The sequence below is a fragment of the Anolis carolinensis genome, chromosome X (genome assembly GCF_035594765.1).
Source record: "Anolis carolinensis isolate JA03-04 chromosome X, rAnoCar3.1.pri, whole genome shotgun sequence".
In the NCBI taxonomy this organism is placed as follows: domain Eukaryota; kingdom Metazoa; phylum Chordata; class Lepidosauria; order Squamata; family Dactyloidae; genus Anolis; species Anolis carolinensis.
Window position 1 is genome coordinate 10,418,240 of NC_085847.1, and position 25,736 is coordinate 10,443,975.

A 25,736-nucleotide genomic window follows, 5' to 3' on the forward strand; every position below is an offset into this window, starting at 1 on the left:
ACATGACTAAGTGGATAATCCTGATTATTGTTTGGGCTGCAGTTTTTTACTCCGAGGCAGCCGAGACAATCAAAGATACTGGAGTCTTAGCCAGGGGATTTTAATTTTTTAAAAAAGGTCTTCCGAAGGCCCAGACTCTGTGGCTCTGGCTCGCCATTGTTTGATATCTGATCTGTGACCTCTGGACAATCAGGGTTAAGTAAGGCTCATGTCGTGCCTAAGCCGCTAAATGAAAAAGGTCTGATGAGCTGTCAAGAATATTGACTGTGTCAGGAACTTTCTGTACAATGAGTTCCAACGTTTGGGTCTGGAACATCCCCCCGGGCAGTGGAGTTATTCACAGGCTCTGAAATAATCCCAGCCAACCAGGCTGGACGTTGTACTTTCCAAGGCAGGAAAGGTTATAATAGACTCCGAGCTTGGAGGCAACTCGTTTCAAATAGGAACTTAGTTGTAATTGATTCCTCCTCCTATTTGGAGGGAGCAAAAGTAGAATAGACACAGTTGTAATCACAATAGAGTCATAAAGCACCAATAGGGCTACTTTCAACATCTTCATGGCACAGTTATAGAAGTTTCATACCACATTAACTGTCATGGCGCCATCATACAAAATCCTCATCGTTGTTGTGCAATACAGTAGAGTCTTACTTATCCAACACTCGCTTATCCAACTCTACTATATTATTAATACATTTATTATTTCACTCTGATATTATTATTATTATTGCATTTATTATTTTACTCTATTTATTACATGTACAGTAGAGTCTCACTTATCCAACGTTCTGGATTATCCAACGCATTTTTGAAGTCAATGTTTTCAATACATTGTGATATTTTGGTGCTAAATTCGTAAATACCGTAATTACAACATAACATTACTGCGTATTGAACTACTTTTTCTGTCAAATTTGTTGTATAACATGATGTTTTGGTGCTTAATTTGTAAAATCATAACCTAATTTGATGTTTAATCGGCTTTTCCTTAATCCCTCCTTATTATCCTTATTACTAATAATATTACCATATAATGATATAGTACAATATAGTAATTTAATGCTTATATTGTGCTAGGCTAATAATATATTGTATGTTCATTTGATTTGTAAGCCGCTCTGAGTCCCCTTTGGGGTGAGAAGAGCAGGATATAAATGTAATAAATAAATAAATAAATATTCAAGATATTTGCTTATCCAAGGTTCTGCCATCCCATTTAGCTTGGATAAGTGAGACTCTACTGTACTAATTAATTGATAAAATATAATTTGAACCTTATTTTTTGGCTTGGTCCAGCCTGCTTTTTAATTTTGTCTGTCTTTCTTCTTTTTCAATAGTGACCGTGGGCCGTGGCATCCTGGACAACATACCGAAGTTTTCCTCTCTACCAACATATCTACCTGTACAATATCAGATCTCGCGCACTGAGACTTCATTTTTCCTCAGAGAAGCAAACCAGGAGTTCATGAGAAACTCAAGTTTGCAGTCGCGGATAGAAACCTTCTTTACATACAAAACCAAAAAGGCCCCTGTAATAAATGCGAGCTATGGACCGTTCTCTGTGGAACATACGGTGCCCCAGGATCTCCTGTTGACTTCAAACATCTTTGGGTCCACCAACAAGTTTACATTCAACTGGAAGCTGAAAGCCTACATCATGAGTGAAAAGGTTTATTTGACCAGGCCGAAAGTCCAAATACTCTTTTATATTGTGGGAAGAGATTGGGATGACTACAGTGCTACAGAGCAGCTACCTTGCATGAGAGTCTTTGCTTTTCGGGAAACGCGGGAAGTCCGTGGTAGCTGCAGGCTCAAAGGCGATCTGGGTTTATGTGTGGCCGACTTGGAGCTCCAGCCAGCCTGGTTCAACCCACCGACCGTTGTTACTGGCCGTAAGAAAGCAGCCGATCCATCCGAAGGAAGTTCTGTAGAGCTTTACTACACCATCCAGCCTGGAGATGAGAAAGGGGAGTGTAGCACTGAAGACATCCGGAAGGGCAATGCTATCCGTCCAGGGAAGGAAGGAGCATCAGAGACCATGTCTCACTTACAAAGAATTGGTTCTATCAGTCTCCACCGGGTCCCGGAGAGCTCTCAGCTGACAGAGTTGTGGTTGGACAGCAACGTGGCTCTTTGGCTGCCCTCAAAACCGGTCAAACAAGGAGAAGTCGTGAGTGCTTTAGTGACGCTCGCGAACAACGTCACCGTGGATCAGTTCATCCTAAGGTATGGTTGATCTGCAGATTTTCTTTGTTCGTAGGCACTGCTTTTAAAATGATTGTCACCTTTAGACACAAACCCATATCTCCTGGAATAATAAATCCAGCATATCTAGTTTGCTGTGTCATACTATGTTGTTGTGTCAATAATAATAATAATAATTTTCAAAGAGTTAGAGGAAATATCTGAAAAATATACTTTTTGGACTATTTCTCTTGATGATTTCAAAGTTGCAGCCTAAGAAAATTAAGTCGGCAAGCTCTGGCCAAAGGATTGTGATATTGCCATTGTTGTACACTGTTCTGTAAATACGTCTAGCGGAATCTACAACAAGGGGAGATGGCAACCAACCTATTTCCAACCCTGGAATTGCTGGAATGATGATAGGAGTCAAAATTGGAATTGACATGGGCCAGATTGACTTGCCCGTTTCAGTATATGCCTCTGTGTGTATGTCCGTGTTTGTGTCTGTGTACAATCCCTGACGATGAAGGTCCTAGCATATAATTTTCATCTTCCAGCGTGTATGTTGGAGGAGGGTAATTTTTTTAATCCACCTTTTTCAAAATAAGGGGGAGGGAAGAAAACCAATCAACCCAGAAGCAGCTTTGGATTAGTTGATGAGATAATCCGTGTGACACCTGTTCGATGAGTGGACCTCTTTGCTTGTATATGATAATTGCGGCAGAAACGATGCCGCAGGAGTCTTGACATGTACTTACAGCAATATCCTAAAAATACTCCTCTCTCCACCAGTATCTAGTCCTGGAATGGACTAGTATGGAACTCTGCTCAGACGGGTAAGCCTTAGCATTGAACGGTTGTGTTGTTAAAGTGTGAAGTAGGGAACCCTGCACAGACGGTCGGTCAATGCAAATTAAGCAACGTGCAGTCATTCAATTCTTGACAGCACCCCAAAGGAAATTCATCAGAGAATGCAAGCTGTTTATGGTGATTGTGTTGATGTGAGTCAACTCATTGGGCGAGTAAGTTTAAAGGTGGGAACATCTGACTTGCGTGACGAACAAAGAGTTGGACGTCCTGTGACAGCAACCACCAAGTTTCACAAGCAAAAGGTTGACAGATTGATTCAGGACGATCGTTGTATCACTCAGAGAGAAATTTCAAGCATAATTGGCATTACACAAGAACGTGTGGGTCACATTATTGCTTTGCTTGGCGATGGGAACTGTGAGACGCCGGTTGCGGAAACTGACTGTTGACTTCTTCCGTGAAGGCTTCAGAAAACTTGTTCATCGTTGGCAGAAATGTACCCAATTGTCTGGTGATTATGTGGAAAAGTGAATAGTGGTAGTTAAAGAGCACATTCTAAGGATTATTTCTGCGTTTGATTTATTAAAATATTCTCATCCAAACCCAAGTAACCAAGGTGGAGGCATTACTTTTCATCCAACCCTCGTATGATGGTTATGAAATAGGAAAACGCAACCAAAATTGTAGCGGGAAGGTTGATGTGAAAGAAAGATTTAGGGAGCAGAGAGTTGAAATTACCCTCTGCCTAGCAGTCAACTTGTTTCTGAACAACAATTGATTGAGACATGTGCCATTTGCTATTCTGCCTCAGGCAGCAAAATGTCTAGGAACGGACATGGTGGAGGAGAAAAGGCAAGGCTGATTGACATATCGATTTCAACCAACCAGCCGCAATCTCCTTGTACACATGTATGGTGACATTTCCGCTTTCCCAGTGTGTTAATATCTAGCATTCTTCTCTACCCTTCCACTAAATACAGCTGCTTTGTCAATACTCATTAGGATACTACCATTGAAAGCTGCCTCAGCCGAACTGTTTAAGCGCTCTCCTTGCCACATTTAGCCTCTATCTCTCTTGCAATCTGATGCTGTATTATCCTTGCTAATTATCCATTGTCTCACCGTTCGCTTGTTAGCTGGCAAGGGGTGCTACGGTCACTAACTTTATTGTCGAAACTTCGGGCTTTCGGGATGTCCGTCCCTTTGGAAAATTCATACCTTTTGCACACAAAGAAACCAAACACGTTTCGACTCGGGTTGGGATTCCTAAATGGTGTTTGTGGACACTTATTCCAAGATGACATATTTAATTGTATTTCTCTTTTTCTGCGCGTTGAAATGAACGTTAAAAAAAACTATCTCCCACCCGCAAAAAAATTAAGTAAAATAAGGCACAGCAAAACGAGAGCCGGAAAGAGACAAACTCTAATCCAGATGGAGAGAGAAAAATAACCCCGGGTTCCTAATCAGCTGAGAGAACTTCATCCCTCATCTTTCCTTCCTGCTTATCCTACTCAATGCCACCTGCAACCTGGTCTATGTCAAGTTAATAGATTTAACCGCTAAGTCACGGAATATGCGTGCTCTTAGCATTAAATGTGTTGGCCTGCTGTTTGTAATTCCACACCAAATCAAACATGGCACACTGCCCTGTGTGTAAACACTTGGGGCATTACGTGGGATTTGAAGCCGTTTGTTGTGAACATTGGGTTCATACTGTGAAGACTCAGAAGAACCTGGACCAAGCAGCCCCCAGCATGCACCACAGGTTCCATGTTTCCCTTTGCAAGCCAACCAGTATAGTGTTCCTATTCGTTTTTTCTAAAAGGGACTAGTCATTGAAGAAGCGAGTTTCTTAAAATCCAGTACATCCCATAGACCAATGATGGGCAACCTTTTGCACTTGGTGTGTCAAAATTCACCAAAAAACCTAGCATGACTTGGGTGGTGTGTCACTTCGAGAAAAAAACCCATAATTTCACAATATATATATAGTTTAAATAACAAAAATATATAATTGTAATATATAACTGTATTTAATAAATCAAAAACTACCATTATTTCCATGTACAACAATCGATGGTGCCTCTTGCAGTTTCCACGCTGATTTCTCTCGGTTGTAGTTTCAATGTAATCATGAATAATGAATAATATAATAATAATATAATAGTAATAATATAATAATATACCACAATAATAATGGATATATATATATATATATATATATATATATATATATATATAAATAAATGTAATGTGCATAATTCCCATGGAGTAAACAACAAAACCACGGGACCAAATCACACCAAATTTGGCCACAAAAGACATTAGTCATCCAATCAATCTGCATGCGGCAGCGTGTCAGCAAAAATGGCTAGGCGTGTCAGTGCTGACACGCGTGTCATAGGTTGGCCATCACTGGCATAGACTTTCATGCGTCTCCGACCTAGCTTTTTATGACTTGTTCACACACAATAAACTCCTCGTTTCTACACATTTTAGTTAATTGAGTGCAAACTAGAGATGTGTGCGGTATTTGTTGCATTTGTTTCAATTGTGTTTCCGATCCGTACCAAAAATGCAATCGAAACGAAAGGTGTTTGAGAGCTGGTATCAGTTCCAAGCCTGCATTTCGGATCGATTGGCTGCAGGCCCTGCGAGACTTGGGTGCATAGGCCCCAAACCTGCACTCATAGGCCCAAAGCTCCCAGGCTTATGGGTGCAGGCTTTGAGACTACGCACCCGGACCTCACAGGCCCTGCAGCCGATTGCCAAGTAAGGAATGCTCCTTACTCGGCACTCAGCTGCAGGCCCTGCGAGACCTGGATGCGTAGGCCCCAAACCTGCACCCGTAGGCCCAAAGTTCCCGGGCTTATGGGTGCAGGCTTTGGGCCTATGCACCCGGGCCTCACAGGCCCCGCAGCCAATTGCCGAGTAAGGAATGCTCCTTACTCAGCACTCAGCTGCAGGCCCTGCGAGACCTGGATGCGTAGGCCCCAAACCTGCACCCATAGGCCCAAAGCTCCCAGACTTATGGGTGCAGGCTTTGGGCCTATGCACCTGGGCATCACAGGCCCTGCAGCCAATTGCCAAGTAAGGAATGCTCCTTACTCGGCACTCAGCTGCAGGCCCTGCGAGACCTGGATGCGTAGGCCCCAAACCTGCACCCGTAGGCCCAAAGCTCCCGGACTTATGGGTGCAGGCTTTGGGCCTATGCACCCGGGCCTCACAGACCCTGCAGCCAATTGCCGGGTAAGGAATGCTCCTTATTCGGCACTCAGCTGCAGGCCCTGTGAGGCCCAGGAGCTTTGGACCAAAATAATACAGATCTTTCGGCCCAGAAGACAAAACATAACAAATGTCTGACCTCCCAGTTTTGGGAGATCAGATGAAAATGAAACAGGGCCCCGCCGAAATACGAAATGGGACAAGGTAAGTCCCGGATGATCTTTATGTAAATATTCAAAAACATTTAATCTACTGATGTCTCAATTAATGTAATTTTATTGGTATTTACAGTAGAGTCTCACTTATCCAAGTTTCTGGATTATCCAAGCCATTTTTGTTGTCAATGTTTTCAATATATCATGATATTTTGGTGCTAAATTCATAAATACAGTAATTACAGCATAACATTACTGCGTATTGAACTGCTTTTTCTGTCAAATTTGTTGTATAACATGATGTTTTGGTGCTTAATTTGTAAAATCATAACCTATTTTGATGTTTAATATGCTTTTTCTTAATCTCTCCTTATTATCCAACATATTTGCTTATCCAACGTTCTGCCGGCCCGTTTATGTTGGATAAGTGAGACTCTACTGTATTTTTATTTCTGAAATTTACCACCCTCGGCTTATAATGGAGTCAATGTTTTCCCATTTTTTTGTGGTAAAATAAGGTGCCTCAGCTTATATTCGGGTCGGCTTATACTCGAGTATATATGGTATATTATTTTACAAATCATATATAGTAGAGTCTCATTTATCCAAGGTTCTGGATTATCCAAGGCATTTTTGTAGTCAATGTTTTCAATACATCATGATATTTTGATGCTAAATTCGTAAATACATTACTGTGTACTGAACTACTTTTTCCATCAAATTTGTTGTAAAACATGATGTTTTGGTGCTTAATTTGTAAAATCATATCCTAATTTGATGTTTAATAGGCTTTTCCTTAATCCCTCCTTATTATCCAAGATATTCGCTTATCCAAGCTTCTGCTGGCCCGTTTAGCTTGGATAAGTGAGACTGTACTATATTTTTAAAAATATAAATGAAAGGTTTTCATTATGTCCACATACATTTCATTATGTGTTTTTGTCTCTTATAAAGGGCTGGTTTAACCTTCGGTTTGCTAGTAAAACTGAATTACTGTGTCACAAAATGATGCATGTCAAAAAAAAAGTGCATGAAATGGTTGGAAAGGTCTGGTTTAAGGTTTCAGTATACGTTCGACAGTACTTTTCACTGTCTGTTTGAAACCTGAGATAGTTGGCAAAGTTTTACCGTTTCAAACCATCTATCACATCCAACCAATCCTTATAGACAATGTCTGCCCGTTAGTTCGGATCAATATGTGATTTTCAGATCTCAGAACTTAAACTTGAAATGCAACATGCCCCGCAGAGAAATGTCAGACCTAGGATAGGATTCCTTTCATGTCTCCTCCATCAGTCCTTGTATACACATGTGTCTTCAGATATGAATGGCATCAAATCATTTCCCCCTTTATTCTCAGAGCGGCTCTGAAGGACTCGTGAGTTCAAAGTAGGTTGGCCTATTGTTAGGAGATATCTAAACGCAAAAAGTGATGCAGTGCAGCTCTGAAGAACAAAGGAACGGAGCAGCCTCCGGACTTCTGTGTCTTCGTATTTCATGTTCCATTTTTGGCTGGGAAAGCGGGGGGGGGGGGGGGACACCTTAGCTTCAAAAAGATTCCAGCAAGCAGTTTTACCTTCTATGGACAAAAAAGAAAGAAATAAAAGTTTAGAAAAATTCGATTTATTTTGTTTTCGGTCTGATCTTCTTAAAACCCGACCCCTGCTGATTCTACACTGGACTCCTTGTCGGAGGGGAGAGCTTTGGAAGATTCCTTCGTGCATTGATGGTTGTTGTTTGACATATTTCTACATTGTTTTTCTAGTTTTCTAAGTGGTGAATGAATTAGAAGAAACAAGCAACAATGCAATTTTAAAAAATGAATAGTGTTCCCTCACTTATCGTTAGGTTCCAGGACCACTTGTAATGAGTGAAAATCCGCGAAGTAGGGACACTGTATTTATTGTAATATTTATACATTATTTCAGTAGTTATACACTATTTTAAGTCTTTATCAACCAATCGTGTGTTGATAAATAACCTCCTTCTTCTCCCGTTGCCGCTTGGGCTCCTTTTCTCTCCCTTTGGCTTCTCCTTCCTCCCTTCCTTAGGCTGTAAATTGTAATTTACATCAACAAACACAATCCCCATAAACATCTTGCATTCTCTGATGAATCTGCTTTGGGGTGACACCTTGTGCTGTCAAGAATTCAATGACCGCATGTTGCTTAAGTCGCATTGACCATCTGCGCAGAATTCCATACTTCGCACTTTAACAACACAACCGTTCAATGCTAAGGCTTCCCCGTCTGCGCAGGGTTCCATACTTCGCACTTTAACAACACAACCGTTCAATGCTAAGGCTTCCCCGTCTGCGCAGGGTTCCATACTTCGCACTTTAACAACACAACCGTTCAATGCTAAGGCTTCCCCGTCTGCGCAGGGTTCCATACTTCGCACTTTAACAACACAACCGTTCAATGCTAAGGCTTCCCCGTCTGCGCAGGGTTCCATACTTTGCACTTTAACAACAAAACCGTTCAATGCTAAGGCTTCCCCATCTGCGCAGGGTTCCATACTTTGCACTTTAACAACAAAACCGTTCAATGCTAAGGCTTCCCCGTCTGCGCAGGGTTCCATACTTTGCACTTTAACAACACAACCGTTCAATGCTAAGGCTTCCCGCCAAACGGAACTGTAGAGGAGAGTCTACTGAACAAGCCAGGACCTCCCGCAGACCAGCACTGCCATCTCTTGAGGAGTTACGAAGGTAGAAGTGTTACTTTTCATTCACCCCGCCTATATTGGACTAGTTGATGACAAGCATTGTTTCTTTCACCGTGCAAGCAGCACACGGCAGCTTCTCCGTGCGCCGCGTGGTGCCAAATAAAGGAGGAGGAGTCATGACCGGCTGCCCTGTGGCCCGTTCCGGATGGAAAAAACATGGTGACTGAGCCCTTATCATTACAAGCCAAACAAACTGGATTGGCCAAAAACAACTGACCAAAAAGAATCTATGCACAAGTCTAGTTGATAGGAAAAACATCTCCCCCAAACACTGCCGGAAAGACACGTCACTGGCACAGCTGGAGAGATGCATACAGGGTACGATTACACTTGGAGAACTGCAAACCTAGAGTGTGTCAAGAAAAAGGAAATGAATAAAGACAGGCGAAAAATGCACATATTCCTGTTGATTCATGTTGGACTTCCCGACAATGTGTGACATGCTCGCCTGCCAACACTTGCTTGTCAAGACGTCTTTGGACTAGACCACTGCTCAGTCCTAACTTGCATTCTGCCACGGCTGTGAAATCTGTCCTGTTCCTGTTCTTCTTCTATTCCTTTTCTTGTCCTACCAGAATAAGCAACCAAATTTATACTCCAGTATGATCTGTAGGCTCTGCTTTTCAAGTCCCCTGAATATTTTTGCTCTTTGTTGGACACCGCCTTGTATGTACATGTGAGGAGTTGCCACAGCTTCTCTGAGTATTTGAACTCACCGATGGATCAATGTATGCACAGCTAGGAATTTCTTTATCGTTGCTGCTTGAACTGTAGAAGGGGCAAGCTATTTCTCTGAGGAATTTCAAAGACAACCAACGTATTGGAGATTTTTTCTTCATCATCCTCAGCATTTCATAGAATCATAGAAATCAACCTCAGTGCCTTCTCAATGTGCTCCGTGGTTCCGTCACCACATTTGGCTACGTCGAAAGCTACTGATTTCCTCAGTGCTGCATTCTCTTTGGGTCCTGACAATTCACAAGCATCATTTCTGATGCAGTTCCAAGTTATAGGATGACAGGGAATATTAAAGCGAGACAGGCCGCAGCGTTAGATTTTGGCAGACTTCCCATTTGCCTTTCACAACGATCCCATTAGTATTAATGCAGTAAGACCTTCCCTGTATAGGGGAAATATTTATGGGGTCTTTCGAGACCACAAAATGAGCCTTCATAAAAATGTGTTCTGCCAAAGTAGGGCTAGGCAGATTAGGAACATATGGTTTGCAGGGGTTTGATGCCAACAGAAAGAGCGGGGAAAGGGAAACGGGCAGACTTGCTTTTATGTGTCTTCTTTCTGCTATCCATCACCCCTTCTGCAAAGTGGCAAGAAAGGCCAGCCAAAAGCTTTTACTGCACCGGAAAAAAAAAAGTGAGCTTCATTGAGTACTCAGTAAGTCAGGCAAAAAGTGAAAGAGGGGAGATCTTTGGAGAAATAAGTTTGTCAGGATTGAGAGGTCGGAGACATGGATTGAGCTACATTAAAAGTTGCTGCATTTGGGTTGCATTCCAACAGTGAATGGAGAATGGAGAAGTGGACATTTTGGGAAAGTTCCACCATCCTCCCAGGTATGTCCCCAATTCATTTTTTTGTCATCCCACTTTTTCAGCTGCTTTCAAAATGTCTCAGTTTGTTCTGCAGTACAAACAGACAGACAAACAACCATACATATTGACATGTATATAGAGAGATAACGGTTTTGTCTATCAACAAGCTATCCCTACTGTTGAGAAAATAATAATAATAATAATAATAATAATAATAATAATAATAATAATCAGCCAGTGACCCAAAATCTAGACTGTGCAAGGAAGCTGACGAAACCATGGATTATATCCTCAGTTGCTGTAGGAAAATCGCACTGACTGACTACAAGCAGAGGCACAACTATGTGGCCCAAATGATTCATTGGAACTTATGCCTCAAGTGCCACCTCCCAGCAGTAAAGAATTGGTGGGATCACAAACCAGCAAAGATTATGGAAAATGAGCACACAAAGATACTGTGGGACTTCCGAATCCAGACTGACAAAGTTCTGGAACACAACACACCAGACATCACAGTTGTGGAAAAGAAAAAGGTTTGGATCATTCATGTCGCCATCCCAGATGACAGTCGCATTGACGAAAAACAATAGGAAAAACTCCGCCGCTATCAGGACCTCAAGATTGAACTTCAAAGACTCTGGCAGAAACCAGTACAGGTGGTCCCAGTGGTGATGGGCACACTGGGTTCCGTGCCAAAAGATCTCAGCCGGCATTTGGAAACAATAGACATTGACAAAATTACAATCTGCCAACTGCAAAAGGCCACCCTACTGGGATCTGTGCACATTATCCGAAAATACATCACACAGTCTTAAACACTTGGGAATTGTTCGACTTGTGATTTTGTGAAACGAAATCCAGCATATCTATCTTGTTTGCTGTGTCATACAACGTCATTGTGCCAATAATAATAATAATAATAATAATAATAATAATCACACAGTCCTAGACACTTGGGAAGTGTTCGACTTGTGATTTTGTGAAACGAAATCCAGCATATCTATCTTGTTTGCTGTGTCATACAACGTCATTGTGCCAATAATAATAATAATAATAATAATAATAATAATAATAATAATAATCACACAGTCCTAGACACTTGGGAAGTGTTCGACTTGTGATTTTGTGATATGAAATCCAGCATGTCTATCTTGTTTGCTGTGTCATAATAATAATAATAATACTGTAGAGTTCTGGTTAACTGACTTCCGATTATCCGACCTACCGTATTATCCGACGTGCCAGGCCCTTTGGATGCTCCCCTAAACCGAGTGCTTGCCGGTTATTCGACATTCGGCCTGCCCGTTTATGTCGAATAACCGGAACTCTACTGTAATAATAAAACTTTATTTGTATACTGACCTATCTCCCCGGAGGGACTCAAGATATGGATGCATAGGACATAATAATGTGGACTCAGTTTTGCTGTGATGGTGCCCAAGACTCTCTTCACATACACCCATATACTTCATTATCATCAAAACCGTCCAGCACCAATCTATTTCATCAAGGCAAAATTTCTTCTCATTAAGCTGTGTCACTTAATTACAGCCCTGGGTGATTGGCGATAATTGTGTCGATTTAATCCACAACTAATACATGTAGCGGAGGGATGTTTTTTATATTGTTGTTGCTGCTGCCGCTGTCGCACTGTTGTTCCCCTTATATTTATTGGCATTTTTAATTGCTTGCCTGCATTCTCGCTTGGTGTGTATATCATTTCCATGGAGGGAAATTAGCATGCTTTATCGGTGCTGGAAAGGCGAGTTGAGATTCCTTGCAGGTTATCCATGTATGCACGGGATGGATTGGAGAAAGCTCAGATGTGATCCATGGGGGGAGGAATGAGTCAGGTGCACATGGCAGTGTCACCAACATCCAAACATTTATTTCAATATCTATAATACATATTTACAAAGCACAACAAAAACCATCGCTCTGAGCTGGCATTCTACTATTGCCTCTTCGCTCCGGCAAGCACAGCTCAACACACACAGAGATAAGATAAAACACATTCCTCAGTCCGAAGGAAGTCGGAAATCATGCCCCATAGGTCACAGCAGGCTGTCAGTCAAAACTAGCCTGCTGTTAACTGTTTCATTGCTGAAACACACACTCTTACACAACAGCAGAAAAACTTGATTTACATTTCATACACATGCAACCATAATCCAACAGTATTGAGCACCACACAACATATTGCAATTTGGGCCTTTGAGCAAGGAATTGATTCCCATAAGTCCTGAGTAGCTCACTATTAGTGGTAGCTAGTTATCCTGTGTCCTTGTGTTAAGGTGATAACTCCAGCCTATTAAGAACTGCTGCTTCTGTGGAAGGCTGGGACCTTTAGAGGAGTGGGTCCCCAGATGTTTTTGGCCTACAACTCCCAGAAATCCCATCCAGTTCACCAGCTGTTGGGATTTCTGGAAGTTGAAGGCCAAAAACATCTGGGGAGCCCAGGTTGAGAACCACTGCTGTAGAGACTCAGGACCTCATCAGACAGACCTTTGGCTCTGATTCCATGCACTGCATGGAGTCCCACAGAGGCCATCACATGACTTCTGGTGGAACTCCGTGGGACTCTGTTTCCAAACCACATGGAGATGGAGTCTGAAGGCCATCTTCAGGGGTCAAGTGTTATAGGGAAAGATGGCAGAAGATGGGGACAGGACATGAGATGGTTGGCCATCCCATGTCGTAGCCCTGGACAGTATCTCTAAATATAAGCAGCCACTCACTACCAGTTGGGTGCTCACCAATGTTGTTGGACTAATGAATAGGAATCAAGCCTATAGCGACATAGAGAGGAGTAGAGCAGTGTTTCCCAAAGTGGGCGCTACCGCCCCCTGGTGGGAGCTGCAGCGATCCAGGGGGGAGGTGAAGGCAACTATTAGCACACGGAAGCGGGGCCAGGGGAGGGGCGGGGCGTCTTCCCAAGTGCCGGAGACAGGGCTGAGCACCTGAGGCACCTGTTAGGACACAGAGGGCGGAGCTAGAGGAGTGGGCATGGCTTCTTCCCAAGTGCCAGAGACAGGGCTGAGCCTCTATACCTCTCCTGAGAGGCCTTTTAGGACTAAAGGGCGTGGCTGGGGTGGGGGCGGAGCCTCTTCCCAAGAGCGCGAGATAGGGCTGAGCCTCTGTATACCTCCCCTGAGGCGCTTGTGAGAACACAGGGGCGGGGTATAGAGGTTCAGCCCCGTCAGGGACTTGGGAAGAGGCCCCGCCCCCTCCTCTAGCCCCACCCCCTGTGTCCTGGCAGGCGCCACAGGACAGGGATAGAAGCTCAGCCCTGACTCAGAGCTCGTAACTCCACCCATCCCAACCCTGCCTGCCCATTTGTGGCCCCGCCCACTCCCCCTCTTAGCCCTGCATCTTGGACTAGGGGAGAGGCTCAGCCACACCCACCACTCTAAGCCATGCCCCCTTTCCAGGGGGCGCTGAGTAATATTTTTTCTGGAAAGGGGGCGGCAGGCCAAATAAGTTTGGGAACCTCCAGAGTAGAGGATGAATCAAGAACCAATCCTGTTATTGAAACTTCTTTTGCTTGGGAATCTTTTGGAGAGGACTCCAAATCCTTACATACTCTCGACTCCAATTGGAATTATACTTCTGCTAAGGCCCATTGATCAACACTTATATATTTCACAAAATAGGGATACATGCTTTGATGTTTCTCCACAGTAAGCAGAACAAGGCGAATCCTGTGCGCATACGGAGGCAATGATTGATGTACCGAGGGAGTCACACATCTCCCTAATGATAGGATTGTTGGGGCTACATTATACCAACTTTTCAGCTCTCGACAATCAGTGCTTGATTAGCCGGCTTGTTCAAGTGTGATCTAATGGTTTCCAAATCATCCCAAAATGGCCCGTTCTGAACTGACTATTATCATTAAGTCTTGGGTGATGGTGCGTGTCTTCAAGGACTTTCTGACATCTGTGAGTTGTGCCCAAACAGACCCATACTGCGTCTACACTAGCTGCTTAATCCAGGACCATGAGGGTGAATTAAAATACCAGTGAGGAGAAATAATGTCTAGAGCAAAAATACTTTCTGTTATACAAAATAAACTTTTCTAGTTACACTGACGCTATAGTAACTCATAATATTATGTATGAATAGAAATGAGGGGATCTATCCATTGTGATTTCTCTCCATTTTCCCAAACCTTTTTGCATCTGTGATTTTAAAAGGTTCTGCCGAAAATTAGTATGTATTCTTGCATGTCGTTCTCGTAACGTATGTGTTGTTTTGCACACCCCTGTGCACATTTGATTCGAAGAACAGCATGGCAAAATCTGGATAAATGTGACTCGTGGAGGACAATTTGCATATTGATTTCCCAACTGATCACTTCAGACCCGGAAAGAGTTGTTTCGTTGTTGTTGTTGTTGTTATTGGATTACAAGTCTAAGAATTCCAAAGTTGTAGCTTCCAAAAATATTTTTTTCTAAGCTCTAGATCGCTTCCTTCTCTCCTTTAGACAGCACAGTTGTGGACGATGAGACTTGGAGTCCCAAACATCTAGAAAATCCCAGGTTACAAACCATATAACATCTTCATGACTGCCGTGCTCTGCTTTTTCAGTGTCCAGGTACTTTAGTGGTTGACAAAGGAAAAGATGTTTTGGTGAGAAAAGCTTTTCTGGGGATGTGAATTAGAGTTGTGCATTCGGAGTAAACCTTGCTCCGTTTCGTTCCCGACTCTTGCTAGGACACGATCTGTATTTTGGTTTGGTGCCCATACTGTTGCCCACGTCAGAGAGACACTTATTGCTGTGTCTTTGCTTTCTGGTCTCGGAATCCCTGATTGAAAAACTAATCAGGGATAGGACTGGGAATCCCCCTGATCCCAGAGAGAAGGAGAGCTCTGTAATAAGAAAGCCGAGAGCAATAGAAAACCACTTAAAGCCACATTACCTATCCCGGCAGCTCTCATTTCAGCTTTAGTTTCGCTTTATCCTTGGAGACAACAACACTGCTCGGATGCAATGCTTTCCTCTTTCTAAATGGCAGTGCAAAGTTAAAAACCGATGCATTTCCCCAAAGGGGATCCACTGGGCAATAAAGTGGGGGGAAATCAAGTACAAAAAAAAGAAACAGCTTTCTGCAGAGATTGGGACTGGGACTCAAGAAGTTTTTCTTACGTATGTGGGCATCAGGCTTATATTAAGTTAGACCAATGGTCCATTTCAGCCAGCATTTCTTATACTAAGCCTGTGGCTCACCAGATGTTGAGGAATACAACCCTTATTATTACTGATCATTGCTAGTGCTGAATGGTGAGTTCAGCAACAACTAGTAGGACAGAACTTTCATCTAGACCAGTGGTTCCCAACCTTTTTTTCACCAGGGACCTCTTGATCAGGGACCACATTGATCAGGCACCACTCTCCAACATGAGTACCAAGAAGGTTGAGAATCAACTTTAGATTTGGTTTGGTTATTTGGGGTGCTGATTCAGAAAATTGCATTGGAGAAACCACATCATCTCTAGTTTCTGATACAGAACATATGCCGCCCAGTAGTCGCCATCTGCTCGGCCACAGAAAACCGTTTTTTAATAATCTAGAGCTGATGTAGTCTATCCAATGCCATTTTCAGGAACAGGCCTAAAAACGAAAACACCAGGTGCCACATGGAATGGTTCCATTCAGGGGGAGGGAAGAGGAGGAGAAGCAGCAGTCAGGAGGCTTCTTGTCGCGCCTTTCGTGAGTAGTCAGCCTCTTCCGTCCCGACATCCCTTGGCACTGTAAGAGGGTTTCGTGAGACCAGTCGCTCTTGTTGCCATGGTGTAGTCACTGTGAGGCTGCAGGCCATATTTTAGTTCTTGGGGACCACTGGTGGTCCACGGACCACAGGTTGGGAACCACTGATCTAGACTGTATGGTGAACATGATTCCCATTTGTTTTTAGCCAGGAATCTAACCCAGCTCTGCCTGAAAAAGTCAAAGTGCAAACGTTCAACCTTTGTATGAAAGGCTTGTACGAGGGTTATCCAGAAAGTAGATTACATTTTGGAATTAAAAATGAACAAAGTATAGGAGAAAACATTTACCATATGCAGTTGAAAGCCACACCCAAATACCAACGTAATCTACTTTCTGGATAACCCTTGTAATAGACATCCTTGATTACAGTGAATGGGCCAAATACCTTGTAACTAAATGGAAGTCAGGAGCTTGGCAAAAGAATATGAATGCTAAAAAATCTCCCTCTCTTGCCTTTGGAAAGTGAGATTCTAGAGCAGAGCTTTCCAAACTGTGTGTCACGACTAGTGATGTCGGCTGGTTGTGGCAAGACTTTTTGGTGTGTGTAGGGGTTTTTTTAAGAATATACTAGCTGTGCCCGGCCACACGTTGCTGTGGCGAAGTATGGTGGTATGGGAAATAAAGTATTGAGGAATTGGTGGTAGTTAAGGTAAAGGGTAAAGGTTTTCTCCTGACATTAAGTCCAGTTGTGTCCGGCTGCACACTGAAGTGGATTATATGGCAGTGTGGAGTCAAGATAATCCAGTTCAAAGCAGATAATATAAGATTCTAAATGGATTATATAGCTGTGTGGAAGGGCCTTGAGTCTACACTACCATATATTGTAATCCAGTTCAAATCTGATAATCTGTATTTTATAGGCAGTGTGGAAGAGGCCTAAGTGAGGCCTAACTCTGCCTGTCCCCAGGGCTGAGTGGGTTGCTAGGAGACCAAGTGGGCGGAGCTTAGCCTTCTAACTGGCAGCAATTGGATAAAAACAATTATTCCTCTCCCTCTAATTAGGACTTTATTTTTCTTTTCTTTTTGTTGTATGAACATAGAGGCATGGATGAGGGGTTGTGCTGCCAAGTTTAGTGTTTCTGGGGTGTGTAGTTTTGTCGATTTTGTCCTAGGCCGAAATTTCATTACCCTTTTATATATATAGATATTCCTGTGCAAGGTGGGTTGAATCTATGGGTACAAAGCCTGAGGCTATGGCAGGTCCGCTGTACAAGCCAATATTCTCAGTGTCAACTTCACGAATCCTACCGATTCCATGGGGCTGCTCGAGGTGAGATGCAAAATAGAATTCGGTCCGCGCTCGCCACAGTTCTCTTGAATTTCTCAATGTAATCTCACTTTGTACGACTGCTCATCTCACCTTTTCTTAATACATCGTCTTCCTTTCTCTTTTCCCCACACCAGGATAATGGCCATTCCATTACGCTATCTCTGCATATGCTGTCAAAAACGTGAAGTGTAAAATCGGATTCATTACCTCCATCCTCTGAAAGAGGCGGGGCGGCTTAAGCCACTGATATCCCATTAAGAGTTCAAGTCTCATTTCTTGTCGGCTCCTTGTTCTAATTAGTTGATTATATCTGTGCCTATGCCATATACAGAATGAGGTCTTTGTATCTCCAGTTACTGTCATGTTAGTAGAAGGAATGCTATGCAAAGAGAATATGCTTTTGAACTCGGGGTTTTCTTTATAAGGATACGGGAGCCTTTTTAATTCTGAGCCCTTTCCCCGGCTTTTGCAAAGAGTCATGAGTTAGTGCTGTCTCTTCACCACTTGCCAAGGGCAAGTGCATAGAGCTTGGAAAAGTTACTTTTTCCATAACTCCTAGAATCCCTGTAACGGCAACTGGATGCTGCATTTCCTGCTACAGTAGAGTCTCACTTATCCAACATAAACAGGCCGGCAGAATGTTGGATAAGCGAATATGTTGGATAATAAGGAGGCATTAAGGAAAAGTCTATTAAACATCAAATTAGGTTATGATCTTACAAATGAAGCCCCAAAACATCATGTTAGACAACAAATTTGGCAGAAAAAGTAGTTCAATACGCAGTAATGCTATGTAGTAACTACTATATTTACGAATTTAGCACCAAAATATCACGATATATTGAAAACATTGACTACAAAAATGCGTTGGATAATCCAGAACGTTGGATAAGCGAGTGTTGGATAAGTGAGACTCTACTGTATCTGGAAAGAATACCATGGTTCATACTAATCAACAACAACAACAATTCTTTATTGATTAGTCACTTTTGACCATATCAAAACATGTAAAACATACAATACGTACACACTTACACATACATACAATAAAACCATGTAAAAATACAAAACATCCCGACCTGTGGCCTAATAACCCGCTCCTAGACAAATACATAGTAAAAAGGTTAAAATTAGTAATTTCCTAAAGTAAGGTTTGAACGAGGACAGGGGTAAGTAAAACAAGTGTCTTGTCCGTAGTAAATTTTAAGTTTGGATTGTTAGTGGCAATAATATATCAGCTCTCAGCTTCCATCTTCTCACGAATGGCCAGCGCTTTTTGTGTAAAAAGGGCCAGTTTTAAAACAGAGTTTTTATCTGAACGCTGTAGAAGGAAAGAATACCATGGGAAGGAGGGGAGACCTCGTAGAAATAAAAATCTTTGACTATTTTATTCTCCCATACAAGGATAAATAATGACAGTGGTTTTCTCCTCTCTGCAGGAAAAAACAAACATTCCTCTGCAACATTCTTCTCTAAACACTAATAATGTCACTAAACACTTGGGACATTCTTCCTACATTTGAATGTCTCCAAGTGTTTAGAGAAATTATTCTGGATATTGATGCTGAGAAGATAGAGGGGGAAATCTGTAGCTCAGGCTGGATCTACACTGCCATGTCATCCAGTCCAAAGAAGATGACCTGGATTCAGAAACTGGATTGTATGGTAGTATAGATGGGGCCTCTGTGGGGAAATTCAAGGGCTATCCAGAAAGTAGATTACGTTTTGGAATTAAAAAAGAACAAAATATAGGAGAAAACATTTACCATATGCAGTTGAAAGCCACACCCAAATACCACTTCTCAACATAGGCGCCATTCAGATCTAGGCACTTATCATAGCGATGAATGAGCTTGGCAACTCCTTCCCCACAAAACTCTCAACATAGTCGCCATTCAAATCTAGGCACTTATCATAGCAATGAAAGAGCCTGGCAACTCCTTCCCCACAAAACTCTCAACATAGTCGCCATTCAAATCTAGGCACTTATCATAGCGATGAATGAGCTTGGCAACTCCTTCCCCACAAAACTCTCAACATAGTCGCCATTCAAATCTAGGCAATTATCATAGCGATGAATGAGCTTGGCAACTCCTTCCCCACAAAACTCTCAACATAGTCGCCATTCAAATCTAGGCACTTATCATAGCGATGAATGAGCTTGGCAACTCCTTCCCCACAAAACTCTCAACATAGTCGCCATTCAAATCTAGGCACTTATCATAGCAATGAAAGAGCCTGGCAACTCCTTCCCCACAAAACTCTCAACATAGTCGCCATTCAAATCTAGGCACTTATCATAGCGATGAATGAGCTTGGCAACTCCTTCCCCACAAAACTCTCAACATAGTCGCCATTCAAATCTAGGCAATTATCATAGCGATGAATGAGCCTGGCAACTCCTTCCCCACAAAACTCTCAACATAGTCGCCATTCAAATCTAGGCAATTATCATAGCGATGAATGAGCTTGGCAACTCCTTCCCCACAAAACTCTCAACATAGTCGCCATTCAAATCTAGGCAATTATCATAGCGATGAATGAGCCTGGCAACTCCTTCCCCACAAAACTCTCAACATAGTCGCCATTCAAATCTAGGCAATTATCATAGCGATGAATGAGCTTGGCAACTCCTTCCCCACAAAACTCTCAACATAGTCGTCATTCAAATCTAGGCAATTATCATAGCGAGTTTTGGCGACCGGCTGGTTGAGGACGCAAGCGGCAGAGTTTTGTGGGGAAGGAGTTTCCAAGCTCATTCCTCGCTATGATAAGTGCCTAGATTTGAATGGCGACTATCTTGAGAAGTGGTATTTGGTTCTGGCTTTCAACTGCATATGGTAAATGTTTTCTCCTATACTTTGTTCATTTTAAATTCCAAAACGTAATCTACTTTCTGGCTAACTCTCGTATTATTATTATTATTATTATTATTATTATTATTATTATTATTATTATTATTATTTCCTTTGAGTTGAGGCAACCAGAACTGTCCACAATACAAAGTGATTCCTTTTACTGGAAAATGGATGTAACGCCGAACTACATCAGGTGGTTTTCTTATTCCCCTGGCTGTATTTCATTTGATCGAATTAATATTCCGGCGTTGTTGCCTCTGATCAAAGAAAGATAAATTCCCCCTTTTGTAAGGAGCTGAAATCTTTTCCTGCGGCATGGGAAATAATGGCTTCTCCTCTATATTATTCATGTCCTCCCCTTTTGTACTTGTCATTTCTAGATATCCCTAGCTGCTATGCGGCCTCATAATTGTTACGTTTGATCAAAGACCCTTCAAGGGAAAGGAGCAGTTGAGTTAAGGTTATCAAAAATTTTGATTTCTTTACAGGCAGCTTGTCCTCTCTGTGTCCATTGGCATCACTCCTTCTACTTGTTGGCCTTGTAAACTGGAACATCTGTTGAACTTTTCGCCATCTTTACAGTATCTTCATGGTGTAAATCTGGAAAGCTCCCACAAAGGCATGAGAAGTCAAAAAGATAAACCTACCCACAAGTCTTTGCTTCTCTGTGAAAAAAAAAACCTATTTTATGACTATGCCATGCTCTTTAACGTCAAATTGTTGAAGTAACGTGTTGGTGTGCCAGCACTGAAACATTAAGAAAAAAAATCAATAAAATTGATTTACCAGTCTGTTGAATGATTGGTCCTGGAAAATCATTTAAAATGACTAAAAATGGACAATAGCGCATTAAAATAATGAGAAACAGCGAATGTTAATGCCAATGCTCGTGCGACGTAATGGTCAAAATGACAAATCATTGTTGAAAATTGTAACCAAGTGGGGCCACAATGGAATGCTTAATGAATTATTCCCATGCTCTGAGATGTGTGTCACACATCGTAGGAAAGGTATTTGAAAATATTCTAAAGCTGCCAATATTTTTTTTTCAAATATTGAAATCCTACTGAGAAGAATCCTGGACTGGAATACAGGGCTGATGTGAGGGTTCAGTGGAGATATGGGCCAAGTCTTTGGAGGCATATGAATGTAATTTTTGATAAATGATGTACAGTGTTCCCTCACTACTTTGCGGTTCACTGTTTCGCGGATTCACTGTTTCACAGTTTTTCAATAAAAGAATATTATAAATCATAAAAAAATTACAATTTTCAGCCTAAGGAGGGGAGGAAGAAGAAGCCGAAGGGAGAGAAAAGGAGCCCAAGCGGCAACGGGAGGAGAAGGAGGCGATTTATCAACACACGATTGGTTGATAAAAACTTAAAATAGTAACTACTATTTTAAAATATATTAAAATATCTATATATATAAATGAGTGATGGCATCACGGCGACCAACAAAACAACAAAACTACAGGCCCCCCAACCTTGAAATTTGACAACACAACCCATCATCCACGCCTCTAGGTTGATACAACAAAAAGAAAAGAAAAATAAAGTTCTAATTAGAGGGAAAGGAATAATTGTTTTTATCCAATTGCTGCCAGTTAGAAGGCTAAGCTTTGCCCACTTGGTCTCTTAGCAACCCACTCAGCCCAGGGGACAGGCCTCTTTCACACTGCCTATAAAATACAGATTATCTGATTTTAACTGGATTATATGGCAGTGTAGACTCAAGGCCCTTCCACACAGCTATAGAACCCATTTAAGATCTTATATTATCTGCTTTGGATTATCTGGACTCCACACTGCCATATAATCCACTTCAGTATGCATTTTATACAGCTGTGAAGAAGGGGCCTCATATAATCCAGTTCTAAGCAGATAATATAAGATTATAAATATAATATGTAATATTTACTGTGATATAATAATACAGAGCAATATAATCTCTAAAATCAGGACAGTAAATAAAGAGCAACACCCTGAAAGCATAAGCCACAGCAACGCGTGGCCGGGCAAAGCTAGTAACTACTAAAATAATGTATAAATATTAAAATAAATATAGCATCCCTACTTCGCGGATTTTCTTGGAACGTAACCCCCGCGATAAGTGAGGGAACACTGTATCTGTTAAAAATCTAATTCTAAAACAACAGAGATACAATATTGGATCTGTACTTTGTGCTTTATGAAAATCAAATCCAGGGCAAGAAAACTTACATGCTCTATTAAAAATAGATGGTGTCATTTTGCATAGATGGTTTTAATTTGCATAATTTCTTTTGATAGCCAAATGTAGGGCTCTGGTTCCGCCACAGTCCTTGCACATTATGGTCTAGTCTCCCCTAGAGCATGCAAGGTAGTTCTGTGCGCTGAAATGTATTCATCTGTATCTCATATGCCATCTATTTTGTTCTGGGGTGTGTTTTTTTCCCTCCTTTCTGGGGCCGAATTGTCTTGCTAAAGCAACAGCCTCCGGAACCTGGAGCCAGGTACTTGTTTGCATTGAGATCCTGCCACATGCAATTGCATTTGTACGCCATCATGTTGAAACAAAACGATTTTAATCCCAGTAGTGTGGAAGCTGATCTGATGTTGGAAGAATTAAAAAATACTTTAGGGTGAATCAGGGAGCTGGAAGACAAAGTGTAAAAGACAAAGGAAATAGTGTGATGTAAAATGCTAACTTAAAAAAAAAAGCTTTCTCTGTTTTAGAAGGAACTACAATACAATGTTCCAAAGTAATGAGGAAGTACTGAAATTCTTATATTACAACGGTGATGATAGTCCCCAAGCTATGTGGGTCAATGACCTGGGGCATGAGAGCCATGGCCTACGTCTGGGAAACAAACATTGGAAGCTATTAGTATAACTGAAGGTTCGAAGCAATGCACTACAGAACAAAAATGGGCTTCTTTCTTTGCTCTACCTATATTCCACACACTACCTCCCTATTCAACTTGTACGCAGAACACATCATGTGACATGCGGGGCTTGAGGAATCCAAGGCCGGAGTTAAAATGGCTGGAAGAAACATTAACAACCTTAGGTATGCAGATGATACCACTCTGATGGCCGAAAGCGAGGAGGAGCTGAGGAGCCTTCTCACCAAGGTGGAAGAAGAAAGTGCAAAAGCTGGGTTGCAGTTAAACATCAAAAAAACCAAGATCATGGCAACTACACTTTTTGATAACTGGCAAATAGAGGGAGAAAACGTGGAGGCAGTGACAGACTTTATATTTCTAGGCGCGAAGATCACTACAGATGCAAACTTCAGCCAGGAAATCAGAAGACGTTTCCATCTTGGGAGGAGAGCAATGGCCAACCTTGACAAAATAGTGAAGAGCAGAGACTTCACACTGGCAACAAAGGTCCACAGAGTCAAAGCCATGGTATTCTCCATAGTAACCTATGGATGTGAGAGCTGGACCATAAGGAAGGCTGAGCGAAGGAAGATAGATGCTTTTGAACTCTGGTGCTGGAGGAAAATCCTGAGAGTGCCTTGGACCTTGGCAAGTAGATCCAACCAGTCCATCCTCCAGGAAATAATGCCCAATGGCTGCTCACTGGAGGGAAGGATATGAGAGGCAAAGCTGAAGTATTTTGGCCACATCATGAAGAGACAGGAAACCTTGGAAAAGATCACGATGCTGGGGAAAATGGAAGGAAAAAGGAAGAGAGGCCAACCAAGGGCAAGATGGATGGAAGTGACTGGCTTGACCTTGAAGGAACTGGGGGCGGTGACGGCTGACTGGGAGCTCTGGCGTGGACTGGTCCATGTGGTCACCAAGAGTCGGAGACGACTGAACGACTGAGCAGCAGCAGCAGCACCTTAAGAGTTAGGCTTGTGCACTGATTCGGTTTGGTCGGTTTCCTTCGGCCAAAACAGCGCACGTGGCTGCCGGGCACAGCTTCTTCCCTTCTATTCAGGAGTACATGGCACATGCTTCCTTAACCCCAAACTCCCTTGAAAGGAAGAAAGGAAAGGGTCTGAGGAATGGAAAGGGGAGCCTTGTAAGTTCCCCATAACCTCCAATTGGCCAGATATTCCCAGATCTTTTGGCTGCTCCCGAAAACGGATCTGGGTACACAATGAAATTCAGATACCAAAAACGGATCGCCCTCCAGCTGAATTGCACAAACCTATTAAGAGTATTTAAGGAACAGTACAAATCCCAGCGAGGAGAGAACCGATCTGATAAAGAGAGACAGCTGATGAAGAAACGGGAACAGAGACCTGAAGGTATTTCTGGTACATGCAAACGGGGAGTCACGAAATCTCCCTTTCTCTCTTTTCCATTTAACTAAACAAATACCTTTGGACAACACAACACCAGAGACTCACTGATTGCTGGTGTTTGCCAAGAACCGCCTTTGGTTGTCTTCTTGATCTAGTTTCAGATTTCAAAGAAGCCTGGTGTAAATGCTAATGTCCAAATCAACTAAAGTAGATTCACTGAATCAAACAAGTGTTGATTCCACTCATTCAACTGTGGATTCAATACAAGGTGTCCCCAAAGTCCCCATACATAGGAAAAATTAACAAACTCATATCATATTTTATATTATATTATTTTATATATTTTGATATTTATATATGTTTATACTTGCTGGTAGAGAATAGTTTTAAAAATATTTTGTAAAATTTTGTAATGAATAATTTGTAAATAACTGTACCTTTATTTGCAATTTCCCAGTTTCTCTATGTATGGCAACTTCTGGAACATCCTGTAGATCTGTTCTAGTTGCTGCGATAGCCAACAGGATTTAGGCCTCCATTCATTTCTATATATATACATATTATTTTGCTGACCGCTATTCCATGTAGAAATGATGTAAGAATATAACGTCTTAAAGGATTTCACATCCTCCAAAAGGCTTACAAAATAATGTAATCTCATCGACTCTGTGTAGTTGGAGCAAATATCTTTTCCCTTAGAAAAGATTTTCTGCTGCTTGAGCTTAGGCCATCCTATATTTAAAAAATCTAGTCTTAGAAAAACCCATTCTCTGTGAATGTGTGTGTTTCAACTACAAAACTAGTGTGGAGCAAGAGCTGGTGCCTTGTCTGTTTAGATTCTACTTTGTAGAACACAAGTGTTTTCCTGAGACTCAAACTCACTTTGATGATGTGAGTAGAAGAGAAGCAGTCCTCTAGATGCATGACGGAACGTGTGTTGGG

General features: G+C 42.0%; 1 protein-coding gene across 2 annotated transcripts in view; it reads left to right on the forward strand.

Annotated features, from left to right (window-relative positions):
• The window catches only part of tmem132c (transmembrane protein 132C), a 155,667-nt gene that overhangs the window by 61,451 nt on the left and 68,480 nt on the right, over positions 1-25,736 (forward strand). For both annotated transcript variants that reach the window (XM_008113645.3, XM_008113644.3), the window contains exon 2: positions 1,338-2,226. In XM_008113645.3, the coding sequence (XP_008111852.2) occupies positions 1,338-2,226 (889 nt within the window). The remainder of the gene's footprint in view (positions 1-1,337; positions 2,227-25,736) is intronic.